Below are 15,470 nucleotides of genomic sequence, written 5' to 3'. Positions count from 1 at the left end.
AATAGTGATATTAGAAGGACTGATATTCCTCAGTATTTGTCCTCTAGGGCCTACAACAACTCTATACAGCTCTAAACAACTCTATACAGGAAAAAAAGAAAAAGTTAGAAATTTCTTTAAATGTTGATATTCATCAAGAATTATAGCTATGGTTTTTAGATGAAATGAGAACACAATGTCACAAGGAAACACTGCATAAATGTGACTAATTAAAAAGTAATTTCAAAAATTTTACAACACAGACATCAACTGTATGTCAGAAAACATTTATTTAAAAAACTTTGTTCAATCAACACATTAAAAGTGCATTAAAACACTTAATAAAAATTAGGAAGATATTTAAAATCATTCACACTATAGTAACATTGGTTTAAAAAAATTGAAGCATTGGTTTAAATTAATAAAATGCAGTACATTAATCTTGCTAAAACTTTGACTGGTCATCAAGTTAAAGTCACATCCTCCAGCGTGTGTACTGAAATAATAATGTTTAAATACTGCACATATTGTTTACATCCTACTTTTAGCAGAGTTTTAGCTTAGCAGCCCACCTACTGCAGGTGGACAGGTAAACCATAGACCACAGGTGCAGCTCCTATGAGGTGTTTCAGGTGTGTAGCCTGACGTGATGGTCCCATATAATCCAGGAGGGGAGCTCCAGGCCCAGCAGATAACCAGGACTCCAACAAGGCTTTAGTGAAACGGTCAATATCCCGATCTGTCACATCCCACAGATTTCCCAAAACAAAGGGGCTAAGGAGGGAAAAAGGACATAGTCAATACACACACACAAAGTTAAATTAATGTTTATTATGTGGTCAAAAAGATAGATTTGTATGGTATTAGCTGGGAACACTTATGTTCTGAGCACTTGATATATCTGCCGTACAATGATCAGTTGCTGTTAAGTTGATAATTGATGTGAACTGAAAGTGACTTAATTCAGGTTTGTAGATCCGTGAGAAAAAACAAACTTATCAACTATTAACTAACTATTTAATTTAATTTTTAGAGATATGTATTAGTAGGACAGCATTAACTGATTCTTATTCAACTGCACATAAAGACGGATATCTCACCAGCCTGCGATGAGGTAGCTGAGGATGATGCCTTGTCCTTCCTGATCCCCGCGCACTGCCAGAGCAGCACTACTGCAGCCGAAGAGAAGAGAGGCTGCTTTCATCTGCCGTTTCAGAACCGCCTGACTGTCTAGGAACCGGGCGCCTGCACCATGACCCACGTAACTAAAAGATCCCGGGGAAAGAGGCCCGTGAACAAAGATCAAACAGGTTAACAAATCAAGAGACTTAATTTATGTTTTTTGAGAAGTTTGTTTTATATGAACTGAATTAACTTAATTAATGTTGTTCAACATCTGAATTCTTATAGACTGTTGACATCATTTCCCCTCCCATTCAGGATACTTAATATCATCACTAACTCACATGTACAGATCCTTGGTTGCCACAGCTTCTTCCAGCTGACCTGAGTCAGGAGCAACACCACATACACCTTCCCAATCCAGTTTACTTTAAGGAGAATAGTAATGTAGTTAATGAGAAAGAAATACCAGTGACATACAAATCTAATCTTTTAGTTTAACTGAGAATTGGTGTTACCTGCTAAACCATTCCTTAAATCGGTCCTGAGAGTTTCCTAAATTGGCATCAGGGTCCAGCACATAAAACACCTTCTTTGTATCCACACCTTGCTTCAGGATGGAGTGAGAATCAGTCTAAAGGGAAGGATTTAAGTAATGAGACCTATAGCCACAACTGAATTTTAACATCAGTAAGTAAATTACACCTGCACCACTGTGCCTTGTAGTAATGGGGTTTAATCTTACCTCTTTCTGAATGCTCAGTCCAATTAGTGAGTGCAGAGAAGGCATCCGACTGACTGAATGAGACTTTAAGATGGAGACACTCTCCCATGGCAACTTCTGAAGGTACTATAAAGGAAACAGGACAGATGGAGATATGACTGCATTATTATTCCACCCCACAATGGCCAAATGGACATCTTGACTCTCAAAAAATCTTTATCTACAAGTCAGACTACAGAGAGTTCAGTATTTGATGGAGATAATGAAACCAACCTTGTCCAGAATGAGAACCACGTGACCGTGTGGTTCGTCTCTCTCTGAAAGCCGGGACACAGCTGTATGGAGAAGCTGGTCACACTCCATGTCCCACTGTGGAGAAACTCCAAGAGAAAATCTTTGGATGTCTTCTTGGGAGAGTACAGGAAATGCAGACAGCACAGCCTGAAATCAAAGTTAGAAGTTAAGTGGTTGTTGTTTTGCTGTTCCTGCCCCACTTGCTTTTGAGATCAAGATAGAGTAGAAGGTTGGATGCCAATGCTCCAGGATCCATAAAAAATAAAATAAATAAATAAAAAAAAAAAAACAAAAACAAAAACACACACCTTCAACATCTCCTCACTACACGTCACTCCTCTCGCAGACAAGGCCTTGCAAAGGCGCTGGGCCTGATTGGAGAGCTCCGGATCTGATGAAAAGGGAAGAAGGAAGCTCTTCCAGCATCCAAGCAATTCCTCCATGTCTTTCAACAGTTGCTGGAAGAAAGATGTGAAGGTGACTTTTAGCATTTTTTAGTCAAAACATAACTAAAAAGCATTACTTCAGATTGCTTGCTCTACATGTCTGAGTGGAAATGTATAACTGAGTGAAAGTAAGAGTAATACAGGCATTGTGAAAGCCCCTCCAGAGCAGTGCCCTTGCTCATAACTAACCTCAACTCGAGAGTCAAGTGCCCGGCGGCCTTCCCACCACTTCGCTTTCTCAGACACACAGCTCACAACCTTCTGTTCCACCTGAATACTGTCCATCTCCTGCACGAGCCAACTAATGGGGTGCTGCACAACACAAAGAGAGAAATAAATTATAGTTAGGGTTATTTGATGTGAGGTTCTGTGCGGTACCTGGTACACAATGTATTACGCTACAGATCAGCTGTTTGAGTCAGAAAGAGATAAACGGAAGTGTCCTTGTGTGTAGGAATATGGTAGTTCAACTGTTGAGAAAATGTAGTTCCAAAAGAAAGGGCTGTTTGACGGCAAGATAAAGTGGTGAAAATATCCAAAATAAAGTGCACAATTCAACTGATATTGGCAAATGGCTAAAACACATTTTTTTCAGCTGACCCCGTCCACATCAGTACATTGCTAAGCTTCTGTGGCAGTGCTCTTATCTGTTTCTCCAATACACTATGTATAGGTACCTCACACAACCCGGAGTCACTGGAATAGTCAATGAACTGAAGCCACCTTTTCAAATAGAATTTATCAGATTACAAAAATCTTTCATTTAATTCACTTAATAGATTTTCATTTCACTTAGATTCATCTACAGCTTTAATAAGGATTTTTTCTACTTTAGCTAGACTACGTGTTACTGCTGATAAGAGATGGGAAACTGTCAGCATGGCAAGCTGAACTTTGTTTAGATAATACTTGTTTGGAGTTTGAAAATCACCCATCTTAAAATTATATGTTATTACCATCACCTGCTGCTTAGATGTGGGGATATGAACGGTGACAGGGTCAGATCCTTTCTCAAGACGTGTCAGTATAATGCTGCCGCCCATTTCCCCGGGTTTTACTCCAAGCACAGACATCACACACACCGTTACCCCTGCAAAACAGAGAGAAAGGATATAATGAAAATTCACACTCTCCTTTTGTTTAATTTATCAAGCATGAAAGCATCAAGGAATCTGATTCAAGTTATGGAGAACATGAATGACATATGAGCCTCTCATAATGCATCACTGTTATGCAAAGCACATTTTGACAAAATCTAAATCACAAAAATGTACCCACTTAGCTACTGAGATAAAAACAGTTTTTATTACTTTACCTTGGGGAAGGAGTTGAAGTTGCTGGATAAACTCTTGGCAGTGGTTCTGAGGGAAAGATGAGGAGTCAGCAGTAGGGAAGGAAAAGATGTTCTCCAACTGAGCCAACCTCTGTTCGGTAGAATTCTTGGATTTGGTCGGACTGAGCTCGTTTAGACTCAGAGCATCCATCTTGTCTGTCAACTCATTTGACGACTTTCTCAGCTTTCTATTCGAATGATACAAAGCAATGCAAGTGTTCAGTAATTTTAAACACAATTTGTGATCATGTAAATAAAAGGCAATGTTGGCCAATGTTGAATGATGGACGTGTTGCCAAAAATGTCTTTGGATTGAGTTGTTGAGATATCTTCTCGTAAACCAAATTGGCACTATACATATTACATATGTGCTTACTTGAGACAACTGGCTAAATGCCTGATTGTGCGATGACGGCTTGTGATGCCCAAGGACTGGGCATGTAGCATGGCTGTAGTTATGGGGTCGTGCTGTCCGAGTGCCAAAGCCAGAAGAGTAGAGAGGGTTGGGTAAATGGTGGGAGAAGGGAAGTGCTGAAGGGCCAGCCAGGCTGAACGCAGCAACAACTGAACATCCTCCAGAGAAAGATTATCTGAAAAAAATAAAATAAATAAATGAATAAATAATAATAATAATAATATTGATGAAACTGGATAAGGAGCTGGTGATCAACTGTACATCTCTTGGTAACAGCTACAACAACAAATACTTTAACTCTACAAACCTGCTACATGTAAAGGCAGGAAAGGATGGGTTGACGCATTCAAATTTGATACATTATGTTACATAGTCACCAGTACGCGTAAATTTGGTGAACAGTTAATGTACCATAGCATTACATGGCACATTTCCTTTTTCTGGTACAGATGCATTACGAGGTACTGATGTACTGATGATTCCACTTTTGTAATACCACTGTATTGTACATGTTATTGGATTGTGATTTAAAACTTCCATGAAATGACATATTATACCATAAAGATGGAGTATAATTGCAGAGCAGCTCACCTGGCCTGGTGTCTGGATGAGAGAGGTGGGTTTGTGGACCTTCTCTCAGATGACCTCTACTCCTCAGTTCAGACAAGTCGTCTCTTTCCAAGTCACAACACATATCCCTCCGCAAGACCTCAAAATCTATGTCAACACCGAGATAAAGGAGGAGATTAGAGCTCTAGTATCTATCCAGATTGGATACTGCAATGACTGTTATTGCTATTACGTGTCTTGCTATTTCCTGGCATTCTTCACATCTCACATACAGTTTTTAATTAAGTTTTACTGCCCAATAGCTGCATAAAATCCACAAATACTCTCCTTGCTTGTTGTTGATATTCTGAAACATACATTTTTGAGGTTTTAATACGGTATCCCTGAGCTGATAAGAAATTTGAGATTATGGTGTAATTAATGGTAAACATTTTCGTTTTAAGCCAATGCAAGGTGATTATGAGAAAGTCATCCATGTAAACAAAATACACACCAGTATATTTACTTGAAGCAGGATTGTCTTCAGTCTCGGTGTCTGATGTCCTAAGCTGCTCAATGCTCATGTCCAGAACTTCATTAATTTCCTCCTCAATGGTCCTCATTTTGTCTGGCTCTTCCAGAGTTTCTGCTTCTGCCCTGGACAGCTCCCTCCTGGTTCTTCCTCGCCTTGTTGCTGGAGGCTGACAGACCAAACTCTTTTCATCTTCAGAAGACGTGGTCCGAGGCACTGCAGTGCTTTTACCCTTGGCCTGTCTCTTGGGTAGGACTTTCTCTGCTGGTGGATCTGGGGCTGTTTTAGAATTGTGGGCAGCTCTTCTCGTGGCTGGTTGCTTTTTAGGGACACGTGTTTTTTCTTTGGGCTCTGCTAGGGTATTGGCCTCTGAGTCACTCTCATCGCTAAACTCCACCTGTTAAAAAAGGAAGATGTTTTTCGTAAAATCCCAAAATTTTTTGTAACAATAAAACCTCGACTCTGATTAGATACCGACCTTGAAACGTGATTTCTTTGTGCGTCTGGGGGCGGCAGGCACAGGTTGGGCTTTGTCTTGAACTGGTGACAATTCTTCGTACACATGAAACTGTAGCTTAGAGGCAGTCCTCGGTGCTTTCTGCGCTGAAGCAGGAGCTTTCTGCGCTGAAGCAGGAGCTTTCATCTTCTGAACGGGAGTACAAGCCAAAGTAGGTACCACTGTGTTGAAGTCAAAAGTGCCAAGCTCCTTAACAGAGGGCTTTGACTTAACCATTACTGGTGTCATAGGAACCAGTCCCTTTCCTCTGGAGGAGCTTGTCACTTCAATCTTGGGCTTGACAGCCTTCACCTTTTTTGCCTCCTTTGTTTTGTTGGGAATATCAGGGTTTTTAATAGAATCTTTAGACTTTTTAAGCAAGGACGAGGAAGACACCATTTTATGTTCCGATTTCAGTTCTTTATCTTCTTTTGGTGTGTTCCAAGTCCAAGCATTTGAGAAGAGGTCCTCTGGGTTGCAGCCCTGTTTGGAAGCCAAGGTGATCAATGATACTATGGCTTTAGTTGCCATTAGGCCTGCTCTCACTGGTCTTAAGACAGGAGAGGGAGTGGAATCAACAAATGCTAAGCCGGCTTCCAGTACTTTCCATATACCACAGACCTTGTTAAGCCTTGGTTCCAGCCCGGACAGGGCCATGCAAAGGTACACACGGCCCACCAAGTCCTGCATCAGGGAGGGTTTAGAGGAGCCTTTGGTGTGGCCATAGGGAGGGAAGAGTTTAGCCAATTTTGCCCCAAGTTTGGCAGTGACACTCTTACAGCGGGCTAATGTTGCCCACTGAAGTTTCAAACCAGCCTTGGCTTCATTAGGATCCAGCTGGAGAACCAGTTCAGCCTGTGTAGCAGCCCAGCGAGCAGTGGCACGGCCCAGACAGGGCTCAGAGCAGCAGGGGCACTGGCAGTTAGATTCATGCGCCAGGGAGGAGAGCCAGCGGCGAGGCTGGGCTTTGAGAGGCGGGGAGCTAGTCAGATCCTTAACTACTGGTTCTGTAGCAATCCACCTAGTGCTCAGGATGCCCTTAAGATCATCCTCCACAGTAGGTAGGGGAGACTGAGATTTCTGCACTGGGCGACCTTTCCTTGGTTTGATTTTCACCTCTGTCTTCTGCACCTGATCAGAAAAATCTGAGGAAAAGAAACAGATGTCCTTTATGCAGCTCAAGAAAGATGGCACCATCAATAAATATTTAATATTTCAAATTGGGGGTGAGCAATATGGATGTAATGCCACTGCATGATTAGACAAAAATCACATAACAGAAATTTCAGTTTATCATTTTTTAAGTTTTTAAACTACAATTTACTTGGAATTATTAACATAGATGACAAAATAGTAACAGTAATAATAACTGTGACATGACCACCTCATCACTGTACAATTTCAGTGAATTCACTGAAGGATACATTGAATAAGTGTCCAGTGCTATTTGAACTGGTAGCCGTGTATGTAACTGACCTGTGCAGAGTTCCAGAAGATTTCTGACTTTGTCTAAATCAAGTCTACTTTCTTCTCTCTCTCCTTGCATTAGCTCCAACTCAGCTTTCATCACCAGCAGCTCAGCACATCTTAAATAAATAAATAAATTAATTAATTAATAAATGAAGAGTAACAGTAAGAGTGAATTCCATCAAAAAAGCTCTCCTAATATGTTGATCAATGTCTGTATTGTGCTGTGTTCTGGGCCATCTTAGGTATATTATAAGTGAAGTATTAATGAGCATGTACGAATAGAACAAATTTGGTTATTAGGTCAGTTTTAAAAGTTACACCTGTAAATTTCAACACTGTAAAATTAAGTCTTTTAACTCCTGTAAATATAAAGCAGTCCAGCAACACCAACACAGAGTACAGCCTGAGAAATCAGAATTTCCATTACAGTCTAAGATAAATTTTTATAAAAAAACTTCATAAAATTAGAATTTACTGGAGGGCTGTTGTATTGGCATGCAATAAACAGTGCAGACAGCTAATGAACTGTAACTCAGCATGTAACTGTTTCAATCAGTAACTACAATAAGGGTACACTGTATACATACTGTATATGTGAACTGTGCATCTGATCTTAATGAAATCTACAGGTTCAAGAAATATGCTTAAGTACTATATACTGTAAGTTTAACAGTGCACAAAACAAAAGAAGAAACACACTGTGACAGCAAGTGTGGGTTGATGCACCAGTTCATAAACTTTCCTTTGGACTCTGGACTATTTACATTTTAACCCTCTAACATGTACATGTACATACTGGCTGAGTGCTTGTAGCTTGATGGCCAGTTTAAGGGCTTCTAGGCATTGGAGCCTGGCATCATTGATGGCCCCACAGCTGCTTCGAACAGCCACCATCTTCATAGAGCAGTTCAACAGGTCTGAGAGCAGCTGCCATTTCAGCACCAGGTTATCTCCTACAAGGGAAGGGAAAGAGAGGATTTGGCGTAGCTGAGGGCATTAAAAGAACACATAAGTATTATCAGATTTTGAACTGATAACTGATGAACTGTTAATCCATATGTGAGACAATGTACCTTGGTCGATGAAGCGCACATCTGAGCTGCTGCTGCTATTGGTCCCGTACAGGCCTTTCCCCACTAAAGTGACCAGCAGGCTGCAGAGAAGCTTCAGGCTTTCATACAGGGCAGTGTCTGGGCTATTTATACCTGAAGCACACAAACATAGGTCCATAGTTGGTTATTGCAGCAAACCTGACCACTACATTCTCACAATGCAAAATAAAAATAAAAAGCCATCTAGTTATATTAAATGCAGCAAATGCTTCTCCGAACCATGCTGTGTTATACGGCTGCGCTCAGCTTGTGGCAGTGCATCTGTGTCCAAACTCAGGTAGGCGCTGCATGTCTGCAGCGCCCGAGCACGCAGCAGGTACCAGCTTTTTGACTGTCTCTGCTCATTCACTTCTTTAAGCACTTCACACAGATAGGGCACTCCGCGGTCCACCTGAAATGGCCAAAGAGGAGAGGAGCAATTTTGATTTAAAAAATTATTTATTTATTTATTTAATCACCTGTTCCACCAAAAACAGTATATGTAGATAATATTAGAAATACTGCTGGAAGACATGTTACCCACCTGTCCTGTGCTGTAGCAGTACTGAGCTTTCAACAGAATGGCCAGCATAGAGAGGGAAGAAGGTCCCTCACCAGTGGTATCTGAGGTAAGATTTTTTTCTGCTTGCTCTAACTGGCCCTAAAAACAGTAAGTTAGAGAATTATTTCACATAAAAAAAAAAAAAAAAAAAAAGGCAGAATAAATTCCATGAATATAGATACATTCTGCCAAGTACCAAGGATAATCATTTAAAAAAAAAAAAAAAAAAAAAAAAAAAAAAAAATGCATTACCAAAGCCAGATCAGGGGCACCAATATCAAGAAGGAGGCTGGTTGATTGACAGAGGAAGCTGGCACAACTGTGGGAGTCAGCAAGATGATGTGAAAGTCCAATAGCAAGCCGGTAAGCTTCCAAAGCCTTTAGAGGCTGCATAAGAGAATAAGGAGATTTGATTAATACACACTTGTTAAATCAATCTGATCCAAGCATACACCATAAAGTACCGCTTACAGCTCTACGTCCTTCTTGCAGTACAACTACAAATGACTGTATTTACTTTACATTTACAAGCAAGAGAGATCATCTAGAATGTTTTTGCCCACATCTTGTATTATTACCTTTCCCATGAGTCTGAAGAGAGCTGCAGTCAAAGCAATGGAGCTACAGGTCTGTTTGGGGTTCCTAACAGAGGGCAGAACTTGACTCTGCAGAAGAGCAGACCACTCATCCAGGGCTCTTTCCAAAGGTTTGCACAATTCTTAAAAGGAAAAATAATTTCAGATTTTACCCCCCCATGGTACATGGCGAAGATTCCGGGAGCAGAACAACCAATATAACATATCATGATACTTGCATCTAGTTAAAGACAATGGATAATATTAAAAAAGGGGTTCCTACTGTTCTCTGCAGCCAGGTTGAAATGCAGGCCTTCATAGACCATAATGTTGTCTTGTGTCTTCTGCTTGTCTTCATAATCAAAATCATTGGTTCCTATGGGATTGGCCACACACCGTGTCTGTTCACGCAACTCTCGCAGCTTTTTGTCCTTTTCAATGGTCTGGCCAAAAACAGTATTTTCAGTGTCAGTATATTAACCACTTTGATAATTCTATCTTGAAGTTGATTTAACCCCAAACCCTGTCAAAGCAACTAATTTGGATTTCAACTCTAACTGTTAAGCTACTTAAAAGACTGATAAAAAAGGCTATGCTATACATGACTTTGGACGTATGTAGAAGAATCACACAAACAAGATGGAAAAGACAAGACACAAAACAAAAACAGTGATTCATGAATATATGCACATACTATCCTGACAGATCCAGCAGTGCTCACCTCCTGAAGATTCTTCTCAAGAGTACAGATATACAGCCAAAGTAAAGCATGGGCCTTGTCATCCTTCAGTCTGTCAGCATTCTCTGCAGTCTCTCGTTCTTCTTCCAGTAGGCGTAAAGCTTCATGGGTAAAATCAACTGCAGAGCTGTGCAGTTAGAGAGAAAATAAACATAGAGACAGGTTGGTGGGCAGATATGTTTGTTGTCCCCACAGGAATCCTTTTTTTCCCCCAGCACAAAAACAGGTTGTACCTAAAACATTAATCAGGTGCCAGATCTGACCTATTTCCCTTGCCATCACATGTGCCATTGAAACCCCATTCACACAAGAGTCATATCTTCAGTTGCAGTTTTATACACATTGTAGATGACCCAGAGCATTATAAATTATATAATATGAGTACCAAATAAAATTATGGTTTAGCTAAATTTCTATCTCTTTCAGTAACTTGGTCTCTTGCCAACTCTTTTTCAGAGTAGTCTGGAAGTACATACATGTTTGCAAATGCCACAAAGTTCACCTGGGGCAAAACTAAGCAGCAGGTAGCATATCCTTCACCCTGGTCATAAAGCCAGATTGATATTCAGACTGACAAACCATGTTCATATGAAAGCTCCTACCAGTCAGTCTGTTCACTGAAATCCTGGAAACACACAACTTGGGCCATTTCACAGAGGTAGACAGCACGTAGGTGAGTGTGGGAGCTCCCCTCATGGCAGATGTCCAACAGATCGCAGAGTGTGTTGTAACGCTCCTGAGCGGTATCCCCTGCCACCTCCTTATAGGCACGCAGCTCTTCCTCCAAAAGGCACAGCATTACTCCTTCATCAGGGACATCAGGACCAAAACCATCACGCAATGTCCTGTTCCAGGACAAGCCAAAAGTTTGTAAGTTTGAATAAAACACCAACACCAATGCAGAAAATAGAAGACCTAGCCATTAAACATCTAGGCAGGAGTTATTTAAAGACTTTATTACTGTAAGTCACTTAAGTAGTTTTTGCCTGTACCTGAGTCGGATGTCCTCCTCAGAGTTACGTGCTGCATCAGTCTTCGTTTTCACCCAAAGAGAGACCGGTTCAGCCATATGTGTAGGAACGTTGTCCCCCAGAGCTTTCAGCCACAGAATCACCCAGTCCAGTGCTCGCTCCAGTTGTCCAGCACGCCGAGAAGTCTGAACAGCCAGCATGAAGGGTCGGCTCAACTAGGTAATGATAATATAAACGTCATGTTCAAATCAAATGGTGAAGGTCAAGGTAATACATATAACTATAAACATGAAAATATATATGTAAAGCAAATTCCCCCATGGCCCTTCAGGTTTGTTTTTATCCAAGCCCATTCTAGACAAAGACATGATATGTAGTGACATGTGAAGAATAATAAAAGAAAACATGCTTAAGAAGCGCTTACCCTATCAACAGAGAGCGAGACAGGGCAATTCTTGCATAGATCCCTGCAGAGGATCTCAACTAGCGTGAACGCCTGGTCATAGAGACGCCGATTGTACAATCCACAAACTAAGTTGCTCACAGCAATAACTAAAAGACACACAGTGAACACAAAATAATCATAATAATATAATAACATATTAAGTGTATATATTACATGTTCCTAACAATTTAAGGGAGCAGTTCAGAAACATTCAAAGTTTCCTGTCAACATTAATAAAGTAGAATATAATCACCTGCTTTGATGAGAAGGCTTTCACTAAACAGCTTGCGTAGTTCAGTCATCATCTGTCCAGCTGTGGCTTGGCAGTACAGCAGCACTCTGTCCAGTGTATCACTGTTCTCCAACTAAGAAGGACAAATCATAATCAGAACTTAAGTCGAAATCCAAGAACATTAAGAACTGACGTGACGTAAGTGTATGCTCATCCATGTCATTTTCAGTTTTAGCATAACTATCATTATCATTGGACGTTACAGATTTTATCCTCACCTGTGATGCGAGCATACTCTCATAAGCAAATACAAAGCCTTGGTAAATACTGAAACAAAGGGCCTGTTGCAGTCTGCTGCCCTCAGCCTGGCATGTCAAATTCTGTAAAGAAGTCACACATCAGCAATGTATACATGTACATACACAAACACAAATTTTTCCTGGTACGTTACGAAACTCACCCTCTTTAGCATTTTTAAAATTAGCTCTTGTTGCTCCTCAAGGAAAGAAAACCAGGCAAGGAGTACAGGACCACTTAACCCCTTGTCGTGGCCATTCTCAACAGCCCACACCACGAGTGCGCACCCTTCCAGAACTGCATGAGCTTCTCTGCCCCCCAGGTCCTCCGGGAGAGACCTCAAGACTCTGGCACACTCTGTCAAAGCCTGGGCACTCTCCTCACCAGCCTTCATTGTTGAATGAACTTTTACTACCCACTTGCCAAGCAACAGAGCTGTACACTGACAGTCAGCGCAGTCCCTGACCTTGCTCTCAGCTTCATTCAGGAAGGTGGAGGCCAGATCGTAGTGCCCAGCTTTACAAAGCACCTTCACTATAATCAGCAGCATTTCAGAACGCACATATACACTTGTTTTTGCAATACACTGCCTGGCCTCGTCCCCCTCCAAGCCTTGACCACCAGTCTGGCATCTGTTGAAAAGCGAGCGCACTTCCTGGAGAAGAAAGGAAGCATCCTCATTGGTCACCGCTCCACAGCTACTCTCAAATTCAGCAATGGCATCCTCTGTGTAAATGGGAGCTTTTGAGAAGGAGGTAGTTGCACTTTCTGTGTCCAACAAGAGGAGAAAGCTCAGAGCTTGCATCTGGCAGTGGAATTTATCCCGGGGATTCAGGATTTTCCCGTCTTTGGCAGCAGAGAGTCCAGTCCAGAGCACTGAGAAGCAGCTCCGCAAAAGAACATAGTAGTCGTCCGCCTATAAACCACACATATCTTGTTAATACTGACAGTAATGAAGCGATCATGCAGTGTGTATGTGGGATATACTGCTCGTTGTGCACAGTTCATATTTAAAAAGATTTGTGTAAGTATGTAAGTAATACATACCTGTTGTGCAGTGGTAAGCCTGCTGTAAAGCAACCCAGATACATAGCTGCATAGAATGTGGGCTTCCAGGGAGCTTAGCTTCTTGACAATATGGAAAATAATCTTTTCCATGTACAGTGGACTGCTCTGAGGAACAAGTGCTGCAGAAATATCATAGCCATGAAGGGAAAGCTTCACTAGCTTTACCAACTGACTGACATGGTCAAAGTCAAGAGATCCAACTCCAAGTTGATGGTTACAGGCTCTGATGACCCTGTCACACAGCGTGCGACCCTGAAGGCCTGGTCGACCCTTCACATAATCCTGCAAAATATAAACCAAAATGATTTAGATTCTCTTTTCACCATGGTAAATTTATTTTATATTTAACTGTAATGCATTTTGTACTTTATACACAAATCATGTCTAATATCTATCACAGCATATGTATCTAAGCTCATTTAAAGGTAGTTAATCCTATGTTAAAAGTCAGTGCTTTAAATAAGTTATTTTAGACTAGTCAAATAATAGTAACTTGTAATATTACTTTCATAATAATTAATGTTACGATAGATGTGTGATTAACGTTATGCTGACCTCTAGTTCTTGAAGTAAATGCTCCGTCGCTTCCACAGAAGCAATCCGCTTTATGTACTCGTCCACTTTCAAACATTTCATGTTGGCAGCTGTAGGGGACACATCACTTAAGGGTAAGTTGCTTTTAGTTTAAGCTTCATCTACGCGAGTTAGCTTAGCCGTTAGCTAACGTTAGAGACAACGTCCGCCACAACATGACACTGCTCAACTAACGTTAACATAGCCAAAGTAACTACGACCTACCTGAAGCGGGAGACCTTTGTAGCAAAGCCTTTATTTAGAGCAGATAAAACATAGAATTAGCATATTTTAGGGCAGCCGTGGGGCTGCTGCCAAACTTAACTTAAGTAAGACTGAAAGATTCAAATCTTCAACTATCATGGAAACTGCTCGCGCAATGTTTTTGAAAGGTGTTCGCTAACCAATCCGAAAGCACATCCGGTTTTACCCGCAAATAAAAGGACTTCTTCTTCTTCTTCTTCTTTGGGTTTTTAGGGCCGTTGGCATCCATTATGTTACATTACCGCCTCCCTCCGGTTTTATGTATCCATTACAATCTTGTGATTAGTCCTGTTGCTTTCAAAAACCTAAATATATGTATCTTTCCTTCCACTGTGTCCCCACACACAAGCACATCTTTAACTTGTCGTAATTGCTGTAGTCCTGTTATCTTTGTCCTTCTTTCCTTTTCATACTTCCTACATGAAATTAGAACATTCTCCACTTTACCCTCCTTTACGTAACACCGATTACAATGACAAGTTGGATGTTTTCCTATGAAAAAAAGTGAACTATTTCAGTTGCTGTGACTGACTCAGTCTACTCATGATTACTTACTTTTCTATCGGTATTTCTTACTGCTCTTACTTTTTATTGAATTTCATGTAAGTGCCTACCCTTTGGCACAATACTGCAGCCATTGTTTAAGTATTTTCCTCCAACCAACACTTTTCCTCTCTGATTTTGAAAGCTTAATATCAATTTCCACATTTCCCCTAACTTTTCATTTCCTGGGATAGTTTGCTGGTACCCAATTGAATGTTATGTTTTTTCCCCTGACTGGCTAACCTTGAATTAGTAAACAGTAGTTTATAGGTTAGGTCGTGATGATTTCTGACTGATCCTGTTTTAGTGCTTGACAGTGCTGACACTGAATCACTACAGATGAGTATTTTACTTGTTACCACATCTTCCACCCATTCAAATGCTAACAGAATTGCAAATTATTCAAAAGCATATACACTCAAATTAAGGTTCTCCTTCTGACCTCAGTCTCGTGACTGGGAATCACCACTGTTGCCCCTGTTGCTTCTGTTAGTGGATCCTGTCTTCCATCAGCAGAAAGCTGCAAATAGTCACTGTAATTCCTATTCATGTAACCATATTCCTGGTCTAGAGCTACTGTTTTATTTCTGTGCTTGATATTCAGTAACTCCATGTCCACAAAGGCATTTTACAGTATCCATTCTAGTCTCACAGGCCACAACGCAGCTGGACAAAATATCACCACATGAACTTTCATTTGTTCTGCTATGCTCTTGCTTACCCCTCCAAAGCTATTTTTTTCTGTTTTTC

The 15,470-nt window shown here is 40.9% G+C and overlaps 1 protein-coding gene across 5 annotated transcripts; it reads right to left on the bottom strand.

The window, feature by feature from the left end:
- Nucleotides 1-250: 250 nt before the first annotated feature.
- On the bottom strand, nucleotides 251-15,335 carry espl1 (extra spindle pole bodies like 1, separase). Of its 5 annotated transcripts, none has more exons than XM_023423662.2 (32): nucleotides 14,139-15,335; nucleotides 13,896-13,984; nucleotides 13,320-13,622; nucleotides 12,436-13,188; nucleotides 12,254-12,355; nucleotides 11,997-12,108; nucleotides 11,723-11,850; nucleotides 11,320-11,513; nucleotides 10,930-11,172; nucleotides 10,310-10,454; nucleotides 9,872-10,031; nucleotides 9,592-9,731; nucleotides 9,266-9,400; nucleotides 8,996-9,112; nucleotides 8,692-8,863; nucleotides 8,434-8,565; nucleotides 8,157-8,313; nucleotides 7,367-7,476; nucleotides 5,873-7,035; nucleotides 5,389-5,791; nucleotides 4,905-5,030; nucleotides 4,275-4,488; nucleotides 3,881-4,086; nucleotides 3,522-3,655; nucleotides 2,755-2,877; nucleotides 2,428-2,577; nucleotides 2,099-2,266; nucleotides 1,847-1,951; nucleotides 1,620-1,735; nucleotides 1,446-1,529; nucleotides 1,080-1,244; nucleotides 251-753 (listed from the first exon to the last, which is right to left on the bottom strand). In XM_023423662.2, exons 2-32 carry the CDS (start codon nucleotides 13,974-13,976, stop codon nucleotides 552-554), a joined length of 6,543 nt encoding a protein of 2,180 aa, XP_023279430.1. In that variant the 5' UTR covers nucleotides 13,977-13,984; nucleotides 14,139-15,335; the 3' UTR covers nucleotides 251-551. The 5 variants fall into 5 exon arrangements, with proteins under 5 accessions (XP_023279430.1, XP_023279427.1, XP_023279429.1 ...); XM_023423659.2 differs by having other exon boundaries at nucleotides 5,377-5,791; nucleotides 14,139-15,334; XM_023423661.2 differs by having other exon boundaries at nucleotides 3,528-3,655; nucleotides 5,377-5,791; nucleotides 14,139-15,334.
- Between the last annotated feature and the right edge of the window lie 135 nt (nucleotides 15,336-15,470).

This window comes from Seriola lalandi, unplaced genomic scaffold (genome assembly GCF_002814215.2).
Source record: "Seriola lalandi dorsalis isolate HSWRI2012SDOR001 ecotype SW California unplaced genomic scaffold, Sedor1 jcf7180002054692, whole genome shotgun sequence".
NCBI lineage: Eukaryota > Metazoa > Chordata > Actinopteri > Carangiformes > Carangidae > Seriola > Seriola lalandi.
This window is presented reverse-complemented; position numbering and strand designations above follow the sequence as displayed.